Below are 22645 nucleotides of genomic sequence, written 5' to 3' on the forward strand. Positions count from 1 at the left end.
AGGTTAAGTTCCACATTCTTTTTTTCTCTGCGTGAAGCTGTCATTACTAAAATGCAGGTATTTCTCAGCTCATATTTCATGGGAATGCAAAGGTTCTTGTTCATCATCCCTTTTTTAACAACATGTTGGCTGTCATGGTTTGGCTTGATGGCACCCTATTCCCAGTAGTGCACTATCTAGGGAATAGGGTGCCATTTGGGACGCAGACTGTATCTAATTAGGCATGTCATGACTGGCAGATAAGATAGAGAATACCCATCAGACAGTCTGTCAGAGCAGCATGCCAAGTCAGGTGACCTCAACCCCTGCTACCTCTCTCTAACTTCTGTCGTCTTTTCTCTGTTCTCTCTATCTTTCTCCATTCTCTCCTTTTCCTTCTGCTTTCTGTCCAGATCTCTTTCTCTTCATCACCTCTCCCCTACCTGTTCTCCTTTCGCTCCACTCCTCCTACGTCTCTGTTTCCCCATTCTAGTCATCTCTATCATCTCTATCATCTCTGTCATCTCTATCATCTCTTTCCTCTTCCTGTATCTCTCTCTGCCCTTGTCTGTCCACCCGCCTGTCTGATTTTTTCTACCTCTCTCTCCTTCCTCCCTACAGCTTCCTCTCTCTCCTTCTCTCCATCTCTCTCTCCCTCTCCCCAGTCTGTTCGTCCGTCTGTCTGGCTGCTCTCTGTTCTGCCCTCCTTCCTCAATCTCTCTCTCTCCCTCCCTCTTTATCTCCCTCCCACTCTCCTCCCCAATTTTGTCAGTCTGCCTGACTGCTACCTGTTCTGCCCTCTCTTTTTTCTCCCTCGGAATTCATCCCACGCTCACCTTCTCATCTCCTCCGTCTGTCTAACTGCATTCTATTCTCCCCATCTATCTCATTCTCTCTCTCGCTCTGTCTCTCTCTGTCTCTGTCTCTCTCTCTCTCTCTTTCTCTCTCTCTGTCTCTCTCTCTTTCTCTCTGTGTGTCTATCTCTGTATCTCTCTCTCCATCTCCTTCTCTCTCTCTCTGTCTATTAGTGTCTTTGTCTCGCTCTCTCTTTCTCTCTGTGTCTCTCTCTCTCCCCCACTCTTAATTTCCCCTCTCTTTCTCTCTCTCCTCCCCTGTCTCTCTGTCCATCTGTCTGACGTGTCTCTGTTCTGTCTTGCTAGGAGATGATGACCAGTCTGATAAGCGAGACCCCAGATCACCCTATTCCTTTTCTCATCAATCACCTGCAGACCAAGCAAGGCAGCCCCGGCAAGCTGCACAGAACACTGTCGGGCTCTGCCGCACTGTGGGCCCAGAGCTCTGCAGGTAGGAACACACACACACACACACACACAGACCCACACACAGATGCTCACATAATGTGCTATATTATACGTACATGCATATGCACACAATCACGCACACATGTACCACACATACAGTGCCTTCGGAAGTATTCAGACCCTTTCACTTGTACCCCATTTTGTTACGTTACAACCTTATTCTAAAATGGATTATATAATTTTTCCCCCTCATCAATCTACACACAATACCCCATAATGACAAGCAAAACACGTTTTTAGAAATGTTTGCAAATGTATAAAAAACTGAAATATCACATTGACATACAGTACCAGTCAAAAGTTTGATCTGATGCATCAGTCTCCTTCTTGGTCAAATAGCCTGTATACAACCTGGAGGTGTGTTGGATCATTGTCCTGTTGAAAAACACATGATAGTCTATCACTGCAGAATGCTGTGGTAGCCATGCTGGTTAAGTGTGCCTTGAATTCTAAATAAATCACTGACAGTGTCACCAGCAAAGCACCCCCACACCATCACACCTCCTCCTCCATGCTTCACGGTGGGAACCACACATGCGGAGATCATCTGTTCACCTACTCTGCATCTCACTAAGACACAGCGGTTGGAACCAAAAATCGAAAATTTGAACTCATCAGACCAAAGGACAGATTTCTACCAGTCTAATGTCCATTGCTCGTGTTTCTTTGCCCAAGCAAGTATCTTCTTCTTATTGGTGCCCTTTAGTAGTGGTTTCTTTGCAGCAATTCGACCATGAAGGCCTGATTCACACAGTCTCCTCTGAACAGTTGATGTTGAGATGTGTCTGTTACTTGAACTCTGTGAAGCATTTATTTGGGCTGCAATTTCTGAGGCTGGTAACTCTAGTGAACTTATCCTCTGCAGTAGAGGTAACTCTGGGTCTTCATTCCTGTGGCGGTCCTCATGAGAGTCAGTTTCACCATAGCGCTTGATGGTTTTTGCGACTGCACTTGGAAAAAACGTTCAAAGTTCTGTACATTTTTTCTGGATTGACTGACCTTCATGTCTTAAAGTAATGATGGACTGTCGTTTCTCTTTGCTTATTTGAGCTGTTCTTGCCATAATATGGACTTGGTCTTTTACCAAATAGGTCTATCTTCTGTATACCACCCCTACCTTGTCACAACACAACTGATTGGCTCAAACGCATTAAGAAGGAAAGAAATTCCACAAATTAACTTTTAACAAGGCCCACCTGTTAATTGAAATGCATTTCAGGTGACTACCTCATGAAGCTGGTTGAGAGAATGCCAAGAGTGTGCAAAGCTGTCATCAGGGCAAAGGGTGGCTACTTTGAAGAATCTCAAATATAAAATATATTTTGATTTATTTAACACTTTTTTGGTTACTACATGATTCCATATGTGTTATTTCATAGTTTTGATGTCTTCACTATTATTCTACAATGTAGAAAATAGGATAAATAAAGAAAAGCCCTTGAATGAGTAGATGTGTCCAAACCTTTGACTGGTACTGTGAGTATTCAGACCCTTTACTCAGTACTTTGTTGAAGCACCTTTGGCAGCGATTACAGCCTCGAGTCTTCTTGGGTATGATGCTACAAGCTTGGCACACCTGTATTTGAGGAGTTTCTCACATTCTTCTCTGCAGATCCTCTCAAGCTCTGTCAGGTTGGATGGGGAGCGTCGCTGCACAGCTATTTCCAGGTCTCTCCAGAAATGTTAGATCGGGTTTAAGTCCGGCCTCTGGCTGGGCCACTCAAGCCACTCCTGCGTTGTCTTGTCTGTGTGCTTAGGGTTGTTGTCCTGTTGGAAGGTGAACCTTCACCCCAGTCTGAGGTCCTGAGCACTCTGGAGCAGGTTTTAATCAAGGATCTCTCTGTACTTTGCTTTGTTCGTCTCCTCCCAGCAGAGAGTAAAGGACGTCGTGACTTCAGGAGTTATGAGAAGCCCTGGCAGATCCATCCTAAGAAACCCAAGAAGTCTAAGAGTGATCTGGCTGTGTCTAACATCTCCCCTCCCTCACCAGAGTCCAAGTCCCGTGAGTGTATCTGTATTTGAATGCTGTATATCTGTGAGAGCCTCTGTATCTCCCTTCTCTAGTCCAACAGACTGTAGTAGAGGTTTGGATAGGAACCGTTCACCCTTTACGTTGATACCTGCTGTACCCTAAGTATTCACCTCATTGCTTTGTCTTCCCTTTTTTACACCTATATAACCTTTAACAGCCCTGTCAGTACCTCTGTCATTACGAATTGATGTCGGAACCTCTCGGCAGCAGATGTAGCAGGTGCCAATCCTGCCTGTCTTTTCTGAACAAAGTCCATCGACAGTAATACAAATACCAGAAAGCTTCTTTGCTTTTGGTGTGACAGACAGACACATCAGGTCTTAGTGTAGGTGGTGTCACGGCACAGCGCTTACAATCTCCCCTAAACTCCAGCAAGCTGAACTACAGGTTTGAGTAGGAACAGTTCATCCATTGCATTGATACATGTTGTACCCCAATTATTCACCTCATTAGTTTCAATCTCCCCTTTTAATTGAATGTAATTTCCCATTAAATTAGTCATGGTTAACTGTGCTAGAGCCAGATGAGTACACTACCGGAGGGTCTATAGCACAGATAACTGGGGGGATGGAATCTGAACGAGCGAGAGAGAGAGAGATGGGTCAGAGAGAAAAAGAGATAGAGATGGAGAGAGAGCGAGAAACTTCAATAATTCAGTATTGCTCTCTGTCTCTGCCAGTCCCAGGCTATTTCAGGCTGTGGTCAGACCATTGCTCAGGAGGAAATGAATGTGAGGATCTGTCTCTATCTCTGTGTCTGTGTGTGTCTACCCTGGTGGCCCTGATTCTGAAGCTTTTCCAATATAAAACACTATACCTTAACCGGCAGTAAAGAGACAGAGCTGTGCTCCTCTCAAAGCTGCACCAGAATATAATGGGAGATGTTTTTTAAAATATTTAATATATTGGTGGCCCCAGCGGGAATCAAACACACAATCCTGACATTTCAAGCTCCATGCCTTACTAACTGAGCCACAATGGACCACAGGATACCTTCTTATACGATGTGCATTTCACTCATGAAACATACACTGAGTGTACAAAACATTATGAACACCTGCTTTTTTCCAATGATGGATTGACCAGGTGACAGTTATGATCCCTTATTGACGTCACTTGTTAAATCCACTTCAATCAGTGTAGATGACGGGGAGGAGACAGGTTAAAGAAGTATTTTTAAGCCTTGAGACATGGATTGTGTATGTGTGCAATTCTGAGAGTGAATGGGCAAGACAAAAGATTGAAGTGCTATTGAAGGGGGGGGGGGGTTCTTAATGTTTACTACACTCAGTGTACATGAAACATACATGGGGTATCTGTATTTGACCTATAGTAACTTATCATAAAAGAACTGAGCTTTCTCTATGTAAGGGTGCTCTACTGTATTCTGCTCCACATGCAGGCTTACATCCACTATCAGAGAGATATTAGACCGTTGGACTGTGGTAGTAACGGAAAGACAGAGAAGGGGTTGAATGGAGCTGAAGGGTGGGACTAATAACAACAAGATACCAAATGTAAAACATACGGGGTCTGTAAAGTGTATATAGGTTCAGAACTTTTGTGACATAGCACAGTTACAAATATATGGCAAATGAAACTGGATGGACATCAGAAATAGAGGAAGGCCAGGAGAAAAACAAACATAATATAACTATTGTAAAATACATTGTCTGTAAAATGTATATAGTATGTATAAGCTGGAAGTAGAAGCCTCAGTGTTGTTGTCCATTAGTTTAACTCCAATTAGGGGATTGGAGGAAGGGTTAGGGGAAAATAATAAAGGAAAATATATTTTTAAAAGATAGGTATATTTATATATGTATGTGTATTTGTATGTATATGTTTGTGTATATATATATGCATGTTTATATATGTATATGTGGGTATGTGTATTTATGTTACGGGTGTGTACTGGAGGCGAAGTCAGGTGCAGGAGAGCAGAGTGTAGTGAACAGGCGCACTTTTTATTCCGGTCAAACGAAAGCACAAAAGTAAATGTGCCCAAACACGGAACATAGATAAAAAGTATGGCGCTTAACAATACCACATAACATAAATACAATTTTACACAAAGACATGGAGGGGAACAGAGGACTAAATACATGCAGTGTGATTAGGGAATGAAAAGCAGGTGTGTATGGAACAAGACAAAACAAATGGAAATATGAAAAATGGAGAGGCGATGGCTAGAATGTCACGATCTTTCAAAATCGAACCCAGAAGCAGACCAGGACAAGGAGAGTAGGAAGAAGGTGAGTATTTATTTACAAGTGAATATGAAGGGGTAGAAATATCCAGGTGGCGTAGCGGGCAGCGGTGGTGAGTTGATGGGAGTGAATAGGTGGGTCCAAGGGAGTAGCGGAAGCCTCCGACGACCAGGCAGGAATGGGGTAAGTGATCCGGGTGAATAATGTTCATGGCTAACGATCCGGCAGGGAATGGATGTCAGGTCCGGGCTTATGAAGAGGAGAGATGATGATCAGGACCAGGTGTGCAGATAGCTGATGGGATACAGGTGCGGGTAATCTGAGATCTCCCAACTAGCTAAATCGCCCGGCAACCAGACAGGGTGCGTTCCAGGACACCGGAAAAAACACTCCAGAACAGAACACAGGCAAAAAACAGACTCAGGAAACGGGATTCGTGACATAGAAAGCCGGTGACGTCGATCGCCGAACACCACCCGAACAAGGAGAGGAGCCGACTTCGGCGGAAGTCGTGACAATATATGTACATTCGTGGCCAAAAGTTTTGAGAATTACACAAATATTAATTTTCACAAAGTCTGCTGCCTCAGTTTGTATGATGGCAATTTTCATATACTCCAGAATGTTATGAAGAGCGATCAGATGAATTGCAATTAATTGCAAAGTCCCTCTTTGCCATGCAAATGAACTGAATCCCCCCAAAAACATTTCCACTGCATTTCAGCCTTGCACACAAAAGGACCAGCTGACATCATGTCAGTGATTCTCTTGTTAACACAGGTGTGAGTGTAGACGAGAACAAGGCTGGAGATCACTCTGTCATGCTGATTGAGTTCGAATAACAGACTGGAAGCTTCAAAAGGAAGGTGGTGCTTGGAATCATTGTTCTTCCTCTGTTAAACATGGTTACCTGCAAGGAAACACGTGCCGTCATCATTGCTTTGCACAAAAAGGGCTTCACAGGCAAGGATATTGCTGCCAGTAAGATTGCACCTAAATCAACCATTTATCGGATCATCAAGAACTTCAAGGAGAGCGGTTCAATTGTTGTGAAGAAGGCTTCAGGGGGCCCAAGAAAGTCCAGCAAGCGCCAGGACCGTGTCTTAAAGTTAATTCAGCTGCGGGATCGGGGTACCACCAGTACAGAGCTTGCTCAGGAATGGTAGCAGGCAGGTGTGAGTGCATCTGCACGCACACTGAGGCGAAGACTTTTGGAGGATGGCCTGGTGTCAAGAAGGGCAGCAAAGAAGCCACTTCTCTCCAGGAAAAACATTAGGGACAGACTGATATTCTGCAAAAGGTCCAGGGATTGGACTGCTGAGGACTGGGGTCATTTTCTCTGATGAATCCCCTTTCCGATTGTTTGGGGCATCCAGAAAAAAGCTTGTCCGGAGAAGACAAGGTGAGCGCTACCGTCAGTCCTGTGTCATGCCAACAGTAAAGCATCCTGAGACCATTCATGTGTGGGGTTGCTTCTCAGGCAAGGGAGTGGTGTCACTCACAATTTTGCCTAAAAACACAGCCATGAATAAAGAATGGTACCAACACATCCTCTGAGAGCAACTTCTCCCAACCATCCTGGAACCGTTTGGTGACGAACAATGCCTTTTCCAGCATGATGGAGCACCTTGCCATACGGCAAAAGTGATAACTAAGTGGCTCAGGGAACAAAACATCAATATTTTGGGTCCATGGCCAGGAAACTCCCCAGACCTTAATCCCATTGAGAACTTCTGGTCAATCCTCAAGAGGCGGGTGGACAAACAAAAACCCACAAATTCTGACAAACTCCAAGCATTGATTATGCAAGAATGGGCTGCCATCAGTCAGGATGTGTCCCAGAAGTTAATTGACAGCATGCCAGGGCGGATTGCAGAGGTCTTGAAAAAGAAGGGTAACACTGCGAATATTGACTCTTTGCATCAACTTCATGTAATTGTCAATAAAAGCCTTTGACACTTATGAAATGCTTGTAATTACACTTCAGTTTTCCATAGTAACATCTGACAAAAATATCTAAAAACACTGAAGCAGCAAACTTTGTGAAAATACATTTTTGTGTCATTCTCAAAACTTTTGGCCACGACTGTATATATATAAATATATATATTTACCCCAAAAATATATGGGGGATTGGAAATAATGCAGACAATTACATTGATGGAAGCAACAATCTATCCGCAATATTAAAGCTGATCCACCCCTTAAAAAGAAAAGACAGAGAGCAAGAGAGAGAGAGAGAGAGAGAGCGAGGAGGAGGGTGGAAACTGTTTAGTCTCCCCTCTCATCCTGATATGAACCTTGAACATGTGATATCCTGTATGACGGGAAATGAAACTTAAAAGCAGACCCTCATTCGTTTGCATATTGCCCAAACGACACACCATTGTCAAAACTTCATCTAGAACTGTTCTAAAGTAATCTGTTGAATCACTCTTACCTTATCTGTACCCTGAGATCAACATCACCTCGACAACATTAGGTAAGTAATCGTGATCATACTTGATAAGTTTTACATTTTGGTTTCAATATTCCGACTCTGCATTTTGGTTATTTTTGTAATCTGTTGATGAGCAGTTTGTTTAGGATGTCCTTTGCCTTGACTATTTTAAGTCTCTTAAATCCTCTCTGTAAAATGGGCATATGATCAAAGAGTAGGTCACCAACAAAAAAGCGAAAACAATTGAATGAATGCATACCATGACATTTTCATGTAATCATTTTGCACCTTACAGTTTTTGTTTATAATGTTGTGAAAATAATGGGGATTTGTTACTGTCACCCATGGAAGTTAAGCTACATATGTAGGAGTTTCATTTGAGCCAGTTTGCTACAGCAGCAAAATAATCCTGCAGCAACAGGAAATTTGAATTATTATGTGGATTAAAGTAATTGGACAATTTTGTAGGTGTCGATAAATTATTTGTTAGGGGAAATCAAGTCTGAAATGTCAAAGTGGAAATGACAAACTAGATGCCTTTTTAAAACTCAAATACACTACAAGTTTACATTTCCTGCTGTGAAGAAAAATTCTCAGCAACAAAGAAGTTAGCCGAAATATCGCGTGAACAGACCTTTGATGGGGGAGGTGCTCAAAGTTTAAAAAAGCCACACTCACTCATCTCATATTGTAGGGTAAACAAGCTAGAACCACAGATGAAAGGGAGGTAGTGAAAGTATCGTTGCTAGAATCACTACTGTGGTGGGCTATGTCAGTTGATCATCCCAAATGTAGATGAATCAGCTAGTTAGTTATGCTTTCAAAACAAGCTAACTAGTCTTTACTTGATTTAAATCTGTTCTGCTGCTGACAAACAGTCAAACTGCAGTTGCCCCTTTTCCTGTCCCTGATCCTGAGACGACACATGGTAGTAACCCTAAGTAACCTACTACTGGCAGTAATCATTTCAAACTCCCCACCCGGCGCTGTAGATCACTCCTCCATGCAGGTTGAAGGGCGGGGGAGGGGACTTTTTTCAAGATTCATGAGTTTATGAGAACATCTAGATTGATGGGCAATTTGTTACATTTAAAGTAACAAGAGAGAAAATAAATTAGTTTAAGAAACACCACCAATAAAAGGTCACTGTTTTAATAGTAGGGACAAAGGGCAGGTGCTCCAGTGCCCCTTAGACTCTATCTGTGCATGTGCCTGACTGGCCATATCATTAGGGTGTAGTACCTCTCTCACATCGCTGACAGTCCTGTCTTCTTTACAGCAGCATTTACACAACCATGTGGGCAGAAGATGACTTCACTCTTCCCCCTGGGGTAGTGCGACTGGGCCAAGCTGAACCACAAAATGGCAATACCTACGTCATGTACCACGGCACCTCTATGCACGCCGCAAATCAAGTCCTGAACACTGGTTTTCGTCAGTCTTCTGGTGGTATGTTGGGGCGTGGAGTGTACTTCAGCCGAGACCTGCAGAAGGCAAGCAGGTACCCCCTGGATCTTCCTGAACATCAGAGGGTTGTCATCCGAGTCAAAGTCAATGTAGGCAAGGTGAAAAGAATTGACCATCAGTATCATCCTCTGCGGACAACCTGGCATGAGAACGGTTACGACACCGCCTGGGTTCCTCCTAACTGTGGTATGGTGAAGAGTGGTCTAGAAGAGGACTGTGTCTGGGACCCAAACCGCGTCACTGTCTTAGATTTCATCCAGCCTAATATGCAACAGCCCCAGTGTCATTCACGCTGGTGAGGAAGGGTGGATAATGTACTGTAACAATATGAAGAGAAAAATACATTGAATGTATTTCAACAGTATGTAATTTAGTCTCATTGACTAAAACAGTTGATTTTGACCAATAAATTGTTACAACAATAAACCGTCATCTCTTGTTATGTCATTGATCAACATTCCATTCTCATGACTTTTCCTATGTCATGACAGAGAGAACATTTACAAGAAAACAAAACTACAGTAGCTCACCTTCTCCTGACTGCAGGGTGAGGTCTAAGAGATCAAGATAAAAGCAGATAATCTATAAATATACTGTAGGTACAATGATTATGGGTGAATCACTCTATTCATTTCAACAAACAACAAAATTAACAAAACAATGAACATTTAGTGAAAATAAGATTTGTACCTATTGCTTACTTTGAGCAATGAAATATGTTAAATAGCAGAAAAGACAGAATAGGTTTTTTTCTCTCCATAGGAAGACCAGTAGTGTGTTTATTATGTATCTTGTTGGTGAGAGTTTATTGCAGGGTAACCGTGCACTTCAAAATAGGCTAGAAATCATGAACATCACGGCGCCACAATCTCATATTTTATAATAATATTTAACAGCTTCATCTCCCAGGAAATAAACTCATCGGCAGTTCACATACATGTGTATTATTATTCAACGTACCTTCATTTATACTTTTTAACACATTTAATATTTCATTCTGTTCCTTGTTTGTTTCTAGTCCTTCTCTGCTACTGTTACAGTTGACCATTACTTTTATTTATTTTATTTATTTCACCTTTGTTTACCCAGGTAGGCTAGTTGAGAACAAGTTCTCATTTGCAACTGCGACCTGGCCAAGATAAAGCATAGCAGTGTGAACAGACAACAACACAGAGTTACACATGGAGTAAACAATAAACAAGTCAATAACATAGTAGAAAAAAAAAGAGAAATCTATATACAATGTGTGCAAAAGGCATGAGGAGGTAGGCAATAAATAGGTCATAGGTGCGAATAATTACAATTTAGCAGATTAACACTGGAGTGATAAATCATCAGATGATCATGTGCAGGTAGAAATACTGGTGTGCAAAAGAGCAGAAAAGTAAATAAATAAAAACAGTATGGGGGTGAGGTAGGGAAATTGGGTGGGCTATATACCGATGGACTACGTACAGCTGCAGCGATCGGTTAGCTGCTCAGATAGCAGATGTTTAAAGTTGTTGAGGGAGATAGAAGTCTCCAACTTCAGAGATTTTTGCAATTCGTTCCAGTCGCAGGCAGCAGAGAACTGGAAGGACAGGCGGCCAAATGAGGTTTTGGCTTTAGGGATGATTACAATGGAATGAAGGAGAAAAATAGATAGAGAGGAAGGAAGGAAAGGGAGGAGAGGAAAGAACAGCAAAGAATAAACATGCCTCTGTTAAATTGTACGTGTGTTAAGACACCGTGTGACTCATGTTGGAAATTAATTTACGCTAAATAACAAATAACATCCTCCTATTCTTCCTCAAAATGTCAAAAAGGTAGATTACTAACCTGTGTACTCTCCAGGTGTATAAATGTAACATGGATATCCCCCTACTGTAGAACACTTCCAGTAATCCAGAGTATTTCAGTCATGAAACATACATGAAACATGCATAACACATGGTATCACTGTATCTTTGTAGAACACGTCCAGTACTGTACTTTACACAGATGGCTGATGCAATTCAACGTAGTCATCCATACAGTGGTGATGTTCAGAGATACAACACAGTCCAGTGATGTATGCAGGAGCAGCACTCACTTCTCAGGAACATAGAAGGACAGAATCCATCAAAGTAGTTTTAGATTACTGCTTCAGATGACTTTCTAGAACATTTAGTAGTGTCCCTGCTTTCACCCACCCATTTCCTGCTGTATTTCAGATCATTTCAAAGTGATGTATTTTTCATAAGGGTCTAATACTGTATGTCCTGATGAATATAGATCTCTCTCCATTATTGTCAGACAGTAAGTCTAACAGAACTGCTCATGTAATCCAAAACTCTGTGTGTTTGTGTGTTTCTGATGGATTATTACTACAGATGTCGGATCTTTACTTGATCATTTTGTTGTGGCTGAGAATTTTCCTGCTGCATCAGGAAATTCAAATGAGACCCGTGAGTCCCTGACAAAGAGCAGTTCTCCTTCTCTCCATGCTGGGCATTCGAGTTAATAGGATTACGGTTCGCAATCAAATGAATGTTCTCTCTTGCTCGCTCAAATGCTAGGCCTAGGTCCTATTTCTGTAACAGTCAAATGTACAAAAATGTATCTGAAAAGCAGCCAGACACATCATCAACCATCATTTTACACAGCTTAATAACAATATAGATATTTGTCTCCACTATGCTGTGACGTTCAAGTGTCAAGTAAGTAAGTAAGGAACTTAAGTAAGTAAGTAAGGTCAGAATTAAGTTCAATTGTGGCCTTCACTCTGCTGTTTTTCTCTCGGTTCCTGAAGCTTTTCCAATATCCAACACTATTTCTCAACTGCCAGTCTGGCATTGAAGAGACAGAGCTGTGCTCCTCTCTACACCAGAATATAATGGGTTGAGATACACCTTTACAGGCTCTTGCCATTTAGCAGATGCTTTTTTCTGTGCAAATATTGGTATTGGTGGCCATAACTGGAATAAAACCTACAATCCTGGCGTTCCAAGTGAAACTCCCTCCATGACCACAGTCTTAGTGGATTTCAGTCATGAAACATACATAGGATCTCTGCATCTGAGAGAGAGAGAGAGAGAGAGAGAGAGGATGGTGTAAACTGTTAGTAAATCTGCCCCCTTTCATCCTTATATGTACCTTGGTCAAGTGATAACCTGTTTGATGGGAAACAAAATGTACAACTAGAACCTCATTATTTGCATATTAACCGCACGTCATTCTAGTGCCTTCCTCTAGAACTGGTATAAAGTAATCCGTTGAATAACTCTACCTTACCTGTACCCTGAGATCAACATAATCTAGACATCCAGCTCTGTCATTAGGTAAGTACTTTATCCATCTAATGTTGATCAAACTTGCTAAGTTTTACATTTTATTTCTAACATTCCAACATTGCCTTTTGGTTATTTTGGGAATCTGTTGATGAGCAGTTTGTTTAGGTTGTCCTTTGCCTTGACTATTTTAAGTCTCTTAAATCCTCTCTGTAAAATGTGCATATGATCAAAGAGTAGGTCACCAACAAAAAAGCGAAACAATTGAATGAATGCATACCATGACATTTTCATATAAAAATAGAATTTGTTTATAATGTTGTGAAAAGAATGGATATTTGTTACTGTCACCTGTGAAATTTAAGCTGCTACCCGACTTGTCCCTCAGACGGCATAATAATGTAGACTAGCCACAGGGTCGTGAACAGACCTTTAATGGGGGAGGTGATCAAAGTAAAAACAAAGCCACACTCACTCATCACATATTGTAGGGTAAACAAGCTAGAACCACAGATGAAAGGGAGGAAGTGAAAGTATCGTTGCTAGAATCACTACTGTGGTGGTCTATGTCAGTTGATCATCCCAAATGTAGATGAATCAGCTAGTTAGTTATGCTTTCAAAACAAGCTAACTAGTCTTTACTTGATTTAAATCGGTTCTGCTGCTGACAAACAGTCAAACTGCAGTTGCTCCTTTTCCTGTCCCTGATCCTGAGACGACACATGGTAGCAACCCTAAGTAACCTACTACTGGCAGTAATCATTTCAAACTCACCACCCGGCGCTGTAGATCACTCCTCCATGCAGGTAGAAGGGCTGCAGAGGGGACTTTTTTCAATATTCATGAGAACATCTAGTTTGATGGGCAATTTGTTACAATTAAATTAACAAGAGAGAAAATTAATTAATTTTAAAAACACCACCAATCAAAAGGGGACTGTTTTAATAGTAGTCACAAAGGGCAGGTGCTCCAGTGCCCCTTAGACTCTATCTGTGCATGTGCCTGACTGGCCATATCATTAGGGTGTAGTACCTCTCTCACATCGCTGACAGTCCTGTCTTCTTTACAGCAGCATTTACACAACCATGTGGGCAGAAGCTGACTTCACTCCTCCTTATGGGGTAGTGCGACTGGGCCTATCTGAACCACAAGATGGCAATACCTACGTCATGTACCACGGCACCAATAGGCAGGCCGCAAATCAAATCCTGAACACTGGTTTTCGTCAGTCTCCTGGTGGCATGTTGGGGCGTGGAGTGTACCTCAGCCGAGACCTGGGGAAGGCAAGCAGGTACCCCCTGGAGCTTCCTGAAAATCAGAGGGTTGTCATCCGAGTCAAAGTCAATGTAGGCAAGGTGAAAAGAATTGACTGTCAGGATCATCCTCTGCAGACAACCTGGCATGAGAACGGTTACGACACCGCCTGGGTTCCTCCTAACTGTGGTATGGTGGAGAGTGGTCTAGAAGAGGACTGTGTCTGGGATCCAAAATGCATCACTGTCTTAGGTTTCATCCATCCACAAGTGTCAAAGTTGTAGGGTAATCCACGCAAGTGATGAAGGGTGGATAATGTGTAACAATATGAAGAGAAAAAGACATTGAATGTATTTCAACAGTATGTAATTTAGTCTCATTGATTAAAACAGTTGATTTTGACCAATAAATTGTTACAACAATAAACCGTAATTTCTTGTTATGTCATTGATCAACATTCCATTCTCATGACTTTTCCTATGTCATGACAGAGAGAACATTTACAAGAAAACAAAACTACAGTAGCTCACCTTCTCCTGACTGCAGGGTGAGGTCTAAGAGATCAAGATAAAAGCAGATAATCTATTAATATACTGTAGGTACAATGATTATGGGTGAATCACTCTATTCATTTCAACAAACAACAAAATTAACAAAACAATGAACATTTAATGAAAATAATATTTGTACCTATTGCTTACTTTGAGCAATGAAATATGTTAAATAGCAGAAAAGCCAGAATAGATTTTTCTCTCCATAGGAAGACAAGTGTGTGTTTATTATGTATCTTGTTGGTGAGAGTTTATTGCAGGGTAACCGTGCACTTCAAAACAGGCTAGAAATCATGAACATCACGGCACCACAATCTCATCATTTATAATAATATTTAATAGCTTCATCTCCCAGGAAATAAAAGCATCAACATACGGTTTACATATTATAGAATACAATATATACATATGACATGGGTGATGCAATATTTACAAACAATTAAAGTGACTAAGATACCGTAGAACAGTATAGAGTACAGTTTACACATATGAGATGAGTAATGCAAGATACGGAGACATTATTAAAGTGACTAGTGTTTCATTTCCTTAAAGTGGCCAGTGATTCCTAATCTCTGTCTACAGGCAGCAGCCTCTGATGTCCCGGAGATGGCTGTTTATCAGTCAGTGGTGTAGTATAAAATATAATACAGTATATACATAGGAAATTGGTGATGCAATATGTAAACACATTTTAAAAGTGACTAGGATAACGTAGAATAGTGTGGAGTGGAGTTTATACATATGAGATGAGTAATGCTAGATACAGAACATTATTCAAGTGGCTAGTGATTCTGTAGCGGGGTGCGTATCTGGCGGCAGAGAAGTCAGGCACAGGAGAGCAGAACTGGGTAATAACCGGAGTAGTTTATTAACCTTTAACGAGTCACCAACCCTGATCCGGGAGCACCCCCCACCACCCCCCCACTGAGTAGCATAGCTAGCATAGCGTCACAAGTAACTTATAGCATCTAAATATCATTAAATCACAAGTCCAAGATACCAGATGAAAGATACAGGTCTTGTGAATAAAGCCACCATTTCAGATTTTTAAAATGTTTTACAGGGAAGACACTATGTAAATCTATTAGCTAACCACGTTAGCAAAGGACACGATTTTTTTACTCCCAACAGTTTTTTCCTGCGTCAGTAGCTATCACTAATTCGACTAAATAAAAAAATATATAGCCACTAACCAAGAAACAACTTCATAAGATGACAGTCTGATAACATATTTATGGTATAGCATAGTTTTTTTTTGAAAAATGTGCATTTTTCAGGTATAAATCACAGTTCTACATTGCAGCTGCAATCTGAAATAGTGCTGACCCAGCCAGAACAATTACAGAGACCAACGTCATATAACTAATTACTCATCTTAAAACATTTCAGAAAAATACACAGCGTACAGATATTGAAAGCCCAACATCTGGTGAATCCAAACAATATTTCAGATTTATTAAATGTTTTATAACGAAAACAAAATGTAGCGCTAAATTAGCATAGCTATACCAGGCAGATTCGGCTGGGCGCCCACGGCCAGTTCACATGCACAACAGATATGATATAACATCGTAAATTGGGTCTTACTATGGCTGATCTTTCATCAGAATGTTGATCAAAGTGTCCTTTGTCAAGATGAGTCGTTGGTTGCGTTCAGAATGGTTCCTTTCCCACTCCATTTAGCACAGGTACTGGTCGAGTGGCACGGATTTCTCAAACGATAATAAAATCAGACAACGGAACACCGCAAAACTCCCGAAAAAATTCAAATAATCTGATTAAACTATATTGAAAAAACATACATTACGATGATCTGGTCACATGTATCAAACAAACTTCGAGACGGAGATAGTTTTCACCCATAATGGCCGTACAACAGAAGACAATCGCAGCTAAAAGTAGCACGATTTAGTGAACCGGAAGTTGTCGGTCACGCCAAAGAATTAGCTCTCATTTCACGTCAGTCCCAGATAAACAAAATATTTTTCCTCTGACGTCCTCTTGTCACCCAGAGGAAGGCCAATGAGGTGTGTTTCGGGTCATAGGGGGCACGACCATATATAGGCAGAGCGTTGAAGCTGGCATAACACATCTTGCTTTTTTCTTCTTGGTCATGGAAAGTGCTGTCAAATGACTTATGTATCACTCAGAGACAAAATTGAAACGGTTTTAGAAACTAGAGATTGTTTTCTTTCCAATGGTATTATTTATATGCATATAGTAAGAGCAATAATTGAATAAGAGGCAGTTTAATCTGTAGAGCAAATTATGCTAATGCGAAAACAGCACCCCCTGTATTCTCAAGAAGTTTAAGCAAAACCAACGGCATCCTGAACAACAAGATAAATGGGCACAAAACAACCCGTTGTGCGCTCCAGGGGAACGTGCACAAGCACTACAATAAACAATCCCACACAAAGACATGGGGGGAACAGAGGGTTAAACACACAACAATTAAAGGAGGGAATTGAAACCAGGTGTGTGGAAAAACCAGACAACACAAATGGATATTGAAAAGTGGATCGACGATGGCTAGAAGACCGGCGACGCCGACCGCCACCCAAACAAGGAGAGGACCCGACTTCGGCGGAAGTCGTGACAGTACCCCCCATTGGAGCAGCGCGCCGACGCCGGCCTCGGGGACGGCCCGGAGGGCGAGGCGCAGGGCGATCCGGACGGAGACTGTGGAACTCCCGCAGCATTGAAGGGTCCTACACGTCCTCCACTGGAACCCAGCACCTCTCCTCCGGACCGTACCCCTCCCACACCACGAGGTACTGAAGGCCCCTCGCCCGACGCCTCAAATCTGGTATAGAGCGAACGGAGTACGCCGGGGCGCCCTCGATGTCCAGGGGGGGACTGAGGAACCTCCCGCACCTCAGACTCCTGGAGCGGGCCAACCACCACTGGCCTGAGGAGTGACACATGTAACGAAGGGTTAATACGGTAATCGGGTGGAAGCTGTAACCTATAACACACCTCGTTCACTCTCCTCAGGACTTTAAATGGCCCCACAAACCGCGGGCCCAGCTTCCGGCAGGGCAGGCGGAAGGGCAGGTTTCGGGTCGAGAGCCAGACCCGGTCCCCCGGTGTGAACACCGGGGCCTCACTGCGGTAACGGTCTGCGCTGGCTTTCTGGCGCAGCACGGCCCGCTGGAGGTGAACATGGGCGGCGTCCCATGGATCCATGGACCGCTCCTCTGTGTCATACAGCCGGGACAGTGCGTCTGCCTTCACGTTCTGGGAACTTGGTCTGTAGGAACGGGAAGAAACTAAACGGGTGAAAAACATGGCCCACCTTGCCTGGCGAGGGTTCAGTCTCCTCGCTGCCCGGATGTACTCCAGATTGCGGTGGTCAGTCCAGATGACAAAAGGGTATTTAGCCCCCTCAAGCCAATGTCTCCACGCCTTCAGAGCCTTGACGACAGCCAACAGCTCCCGGTCCCCCACGTCATAGTTTCGCTCTGCCGGGCTGAGCTTCTTCAAGAAGAAGGCACAGGGGCGGAGCTTCGGTGGCGTACCCGAGCGCTGAGAGAGCACGCCTCCTATCCCAGCCTCGGATGCATCCACCTCCACTATGAACGCCAAAGAGGGATCCGGATGGGCCAGCACGGGAGCCGAGGTAAACAGAGCCCTCAGGTGACCAAAAGCCCTGTCCGTCTCAACCGACCATTGCAAACATACCGGGCCCCCCTTCAGCAGTGAGGTAATGGGAGCCGCTACCTGACCAAAACCCCAGATAAACCTCCGGTAGTAATTGGAAAAACCTAGGAACCGCTGCACTTCCTTTACCGTGGTGGGAGTCGGCCAATTACGCCCGGCTGAAATGCGGTCACTCTCCATCTCCACCCCCGAGGTGGAAATGTGGTACCCTAGGAAGGAGACGGACTGCTGGAAGAACAGGCATTTCTCAGCCTTGACGTACAGGTCATGCTCCAACAGTCGACCAAGCACCCTGCGCACCAGGGACACATGCTCGGCGCGTGTAGCGGAGTATATCAGAATGTCATCAATATACACCACTACACCCTGCCCATGCAGGTCCCTGAAAATCTTGTCTACAAAGGCTTGGAAGACTGACGGAGCATTCATAAACCCGTACGGCATGACGAGGTACTCATTATGCCCTGAGGTCGTACTGAACGCCGTCTTCCACTCGTCTTCCTCCCGGATACGCACCAGGTTGTAAGCGCTCCTGAGATCTAGTTTGGTGAAGAAGCGCAACCTGTGCATTGACTCAATCGCTGTGGCGACGAGCGGGAGCGGGTAGCTGTACCTCACCGTGATCTGGTTTAAGACCTCGATAGTCAATACACGGGCGCAGACCTCCCTCCTTCTTCTTCACAAAAACATAAAAAAACTCGAGGCGGGTGAAGCGGAGGACCAACTGTACCGCTGACACAGGGATTCGGAGACATATGTTTCCATAGCTGCTGTCTCCACCTGTGACAGGGGATACACGTGAGTCCTGGGAAGTGCTGCGTCTACCAGGAGATTTATCGCACAATCGCCCCGTTGATTCTGAGCACTTCACAGTGATGATCCTGAGACGACACATGGTAGTAACCCTAAGTAACCTACTACTGGCAGTAATCATTTCAAACTCCCCACCCGGCGCTGTAGATCACTCCTCCATGCAGGTTGAAGGGTGGGGGAGGGGACTTTTTTCAAGATTCATGAGTTTATGAGAACATCTAGATTGATGGGCAATTTGTTACATTTAAAGTAACAAGAGAGAAAATAAATTAGTTTAAGAAACACCACCAATGAAAAGGGCACTGTTTTAATAGTAGGGACAAAGGGCAGGTGCTCCAGTGCCCCTTAGACTCTATCTGTGCATGTGCCTGACTGGCCATATCATTAGGGTGTAGTACCACTCTCACATCGCTGACAGTCCTGTCTTCTTTACAGCAGCATTTACACAACCATGTGGGCAGAAGATGACTTCAATCTTCCTCATGGGGTAGTGCGCCTGGGCCAATCTGAACCACAAGATGACAATACCTACGTCATGTACCACGGCACCACTAAGCAGGCGGCAAGGAAAATTAGGGCCTCTGGTTTTTGTCCGTCTCCTGGTGGCATGTTGGGGCGTGGAGTGTACCTCAGCCGAGACCTGCAGAAGGCAAGCAGGTACCCCCTGGACCTTCCTGAAAATCAGAGGGTTGTCATCCGAGTCAAAGTCAATGTAGGCAAGGTGAAAAGAATTGACCGTCAGGATCATCCTCTGCGGACAACCTGGCATGAGAAAGGTTACGACACCGCCTGGGTTCCTCCTAACTGTGGTATGGTGAAGAGTGGTCTAGAAGAGGACTGTGTCTGGGACCCAAGACGCATCACTGTCTTAGATTTCATCCAGCCACAAGTGACAATGTTCCAGTGTGGATAATGTGTAACAATATGAAAAGAAATACATTGAATGTATTTCAACAGTATATCATTTAGTCTCATTGACTAAAGTAATAGCTGATTTTGACCAATAAATTGTTACAACAATAAACCGTCATCTCTTGTTATGTCATTGATCAACATTCCATTCTCATGACTTTTCCCATGTCATGACAGAGAAAACATTTACAAGAAAACAAAACTATGGTAGCTCACCTTCTCCTGACTGCAGGGCGAGGTCTAAGAGATCAAGATAAGAGCAAATAGTCCATATATCAATATACTGTAGGTACAATGATTATGGGTGAATCACTCTATTCATTTCAACAAACAAAATAAACAAAACAATGAACATTTAGTGAAAATAATATTTGTACCTATTGCTTATTTTGAGCAATGAAATATGTTAAATAGCAGAAAAGCCAGAATAGATTTTTCTCTCCATAGGAAGACAAGTAGTGTGTTTATTATGTATCTTGTTGGTGAGAGTTTATTGCAGGGTAACCGTGCACTTCAAAACAGGCTAGAAATCATGAACATTACGGCACCACAATCTCATCTTTTAAAATAATATTAAATAGCTTCATCTCCCAGGTAATAAAGGCATCAACATACGGTTTACATGTCTATTATTATTCAACATACTGTTAACATACAGTACATGTGTCATATGTCATTCCCCGTTTGTTTCTAGTCTTTCTCTGCTACTGTTACAGTTGACCATTACAATGGAAAGAAGAGAAAAATAGATAGAGAGGAAGGAAGGAAAGGGAGGAGAGGAAAGAACAGCAAAGACTAAACATGCCTCTGCTAACTTGTACAGTATGTGAGTTAAGACACCGTGTGACTCATGCAGTAAATTAATTTACACTAAACAACAGATAAAATCCTCCTATTCTTCCTCAAAACAAAATGTCAAAAAGGTATATCACATACCTGGGTACTCTCCAGGTTTATAACCTTAACATGGATATCCCCCTACTGTAGAATACTTCTAGTAATCCAGTGTATTTCAGTCATGAAACATACTGTACATGAAACTTGCATAACACATGGTATCACTGTATCTTTGTAAAACACGTCTAGAACTGTACTTTACACAGATGGCTGATGCAATTCAAAGTAGTCATCCATACAGTAGTGATGTTCAGAGATACAACACAGTACAAGTCACGGCCGTTAAAAGGAGAGGACCAAGGTGCAGCGGTGGTAAGCGTACATTTTCTTTATTAATTCAAAATGACCCCGAACAAAACAATAAACACTACAAAGAACAAACCGTGAGCTTAAATGCTATGTGCCCTTAACCAAATCAACTGCCCACAAAGACAGGTGTGAAGAAAGGCTACCTAAGTATTGTTACCAATCAGAGACAACGATAGACAGATATAACTGTATTAAGAACCATTCAACGGCCAAAGCAGTAGAAATAGAAAATCAGCGAGGCATATAAACATAGGGTGCTCACGCCCTGACCAAAGCCAAAATAGTGACATAAAGAGGTATCTCTAAGGTTAGGTCGTGACGGTCCCCCCCAAAGGTGCGGACTCCGGCCGCAAAACCTGTAACCTGTAGGGTAGGGTCTGAGGTGGCTATGCATAGATAATCAGCAGAGAGCAGCTCAGGTAGCGTGAACGCAGACCCGGCTCCACCGCTGGCTCAGCCCACTTTGGTGGCACCTGCTGTTGCGAGGAGCCTTGTCGCCGACCTTGGAGGGTAGAAGCTCGTTGCGGGCCCCGGACTGGGCGCCCTCGTTGCGGACCCAAGACTGTAGGCCGCTCGCTGGGGGCTACCGGACTGTAGGCCGTCGCTGGGCTCCGGCAGAGAGACATAGTCTGATGGCTCCGGATGGCTGGACGTCTCTGGAGGCTCCTGACTGGAGGCCTTCCTCTGGACGCCACCTGGTACTGGAGGTCCTGGATGGCAGGCTTCATGCCATGTCTCAGCCCCTGTGAGGCTTCTTGTACGCACTGGATCATCACTGGAGTGCTTTGTGCCGTCGGATCAGCACTGGAGGCATTCGTGCCACGGATCACCACTGGCAGTGATGCATGCCAGGTCTCACCCCTGGAGGCTTCTTGTCATGGATCATGCAGCTGTGAGGAACCTTTGTGCCACGGATCATCACTGGAGGCTCCGTGCCATAATATTTTCAGTCTCCTGGAGGCTTCGTGACATAGGATTATTGCTGGAGCCCTCGTGCCATGACTCGTGCACTGGAGGCTTCGTGCCATAGACCATCGCTGGAGGCTTGTTGGCCATGTGGACACCACTGGAGCTGGAGAGACTCTCAGGAGGCCTGGCTCTGGGAGCAGGCTACAGGACTCACCAGGCTGGGGAGACATGGCAGGCGTGCTCGGTCCTCCTTGGCCTGTAGGCCACAGGCATCTCACTCAGGCTGGTGAGCACGTTGAGGGACAGGCCTTGTCTTGGCCAAGGCACCGGATACACTGGGCCGTGGAGGTGCACTGGACCACCTCGCGCTATAGAGCCTGCGTAACCCGTCCTGGTTGGATCGGTGACTCTGGCCCGGCACTTGCGGGACGCAGGCACAGTACGCACTGGGCTGTGCAGACGCACTGGAGACAGTGCGCAGAGCCGGTGCAGGATATCCTGGCCCAAGGAGACGCACTGGAGGTTTGAAGAACAGGGCTGGCACAATCCGTCCTGGCTGGATGCTCACCCTAGCCCGGCAGATGCGGGGAGCTGGGATGTAGCGTACCGGGCTAAGAACGCGTACTGGAGACACCGTGCT

At 43.9% G+C, this 22645-nt stretch overlaps 1 protein-coding gene across 9 annotated transcripts in view; it reads left to right on the forward strand.

Moving 5' to 3' along the window:
• Positions 1 to 22645, forward strand: part of c10h8orf34 (chromosome 10 C8orf34 homolog) — a 198727-nt gene that overhangs the window by 29986 nt on the left and 146096 nt on the right. For 8 of the 9 annotated variants that reach the window (XR_011666439.1, XR_011666438.1, XR_011666441.1 and 5 more), the window contains exons 2-3: positions 1140 to 1284; positions 3172 to 3303. Coding sequence is in view for 3 of the 9 variants with exons in the window: in XM_071328775.1 (XP_071184876.1) it covers positions 1140 to 1284; positions 3172 to 3303 (277 nt within the window). In the remaining 6 variants the exon portion in view is untranslated. The remainder of the gene's footprint in view (positions 1 to 1139; positions 1285 to 3171; positions 3304 to 22645) is intronic. The other variant, XM_071328776.1, reaches the window with a different exon arrangement.

The sequence above is a fragment of the Salvelinus alpinus genome, chromosome 10, assembly GCF_045679555.1.
Source record: "Salvelinus alpinus chromosome 10, SLU_Salpinus.1, whole genome shotgun sequence".
Classification (NCBI taxonomy): domain Eukaryota; kingdom Metazoa; phylum Chordata; class Actinopteri; order Salmoniformes; family Salmonidae; genus Salvelinus; species Salvelinus alpinus.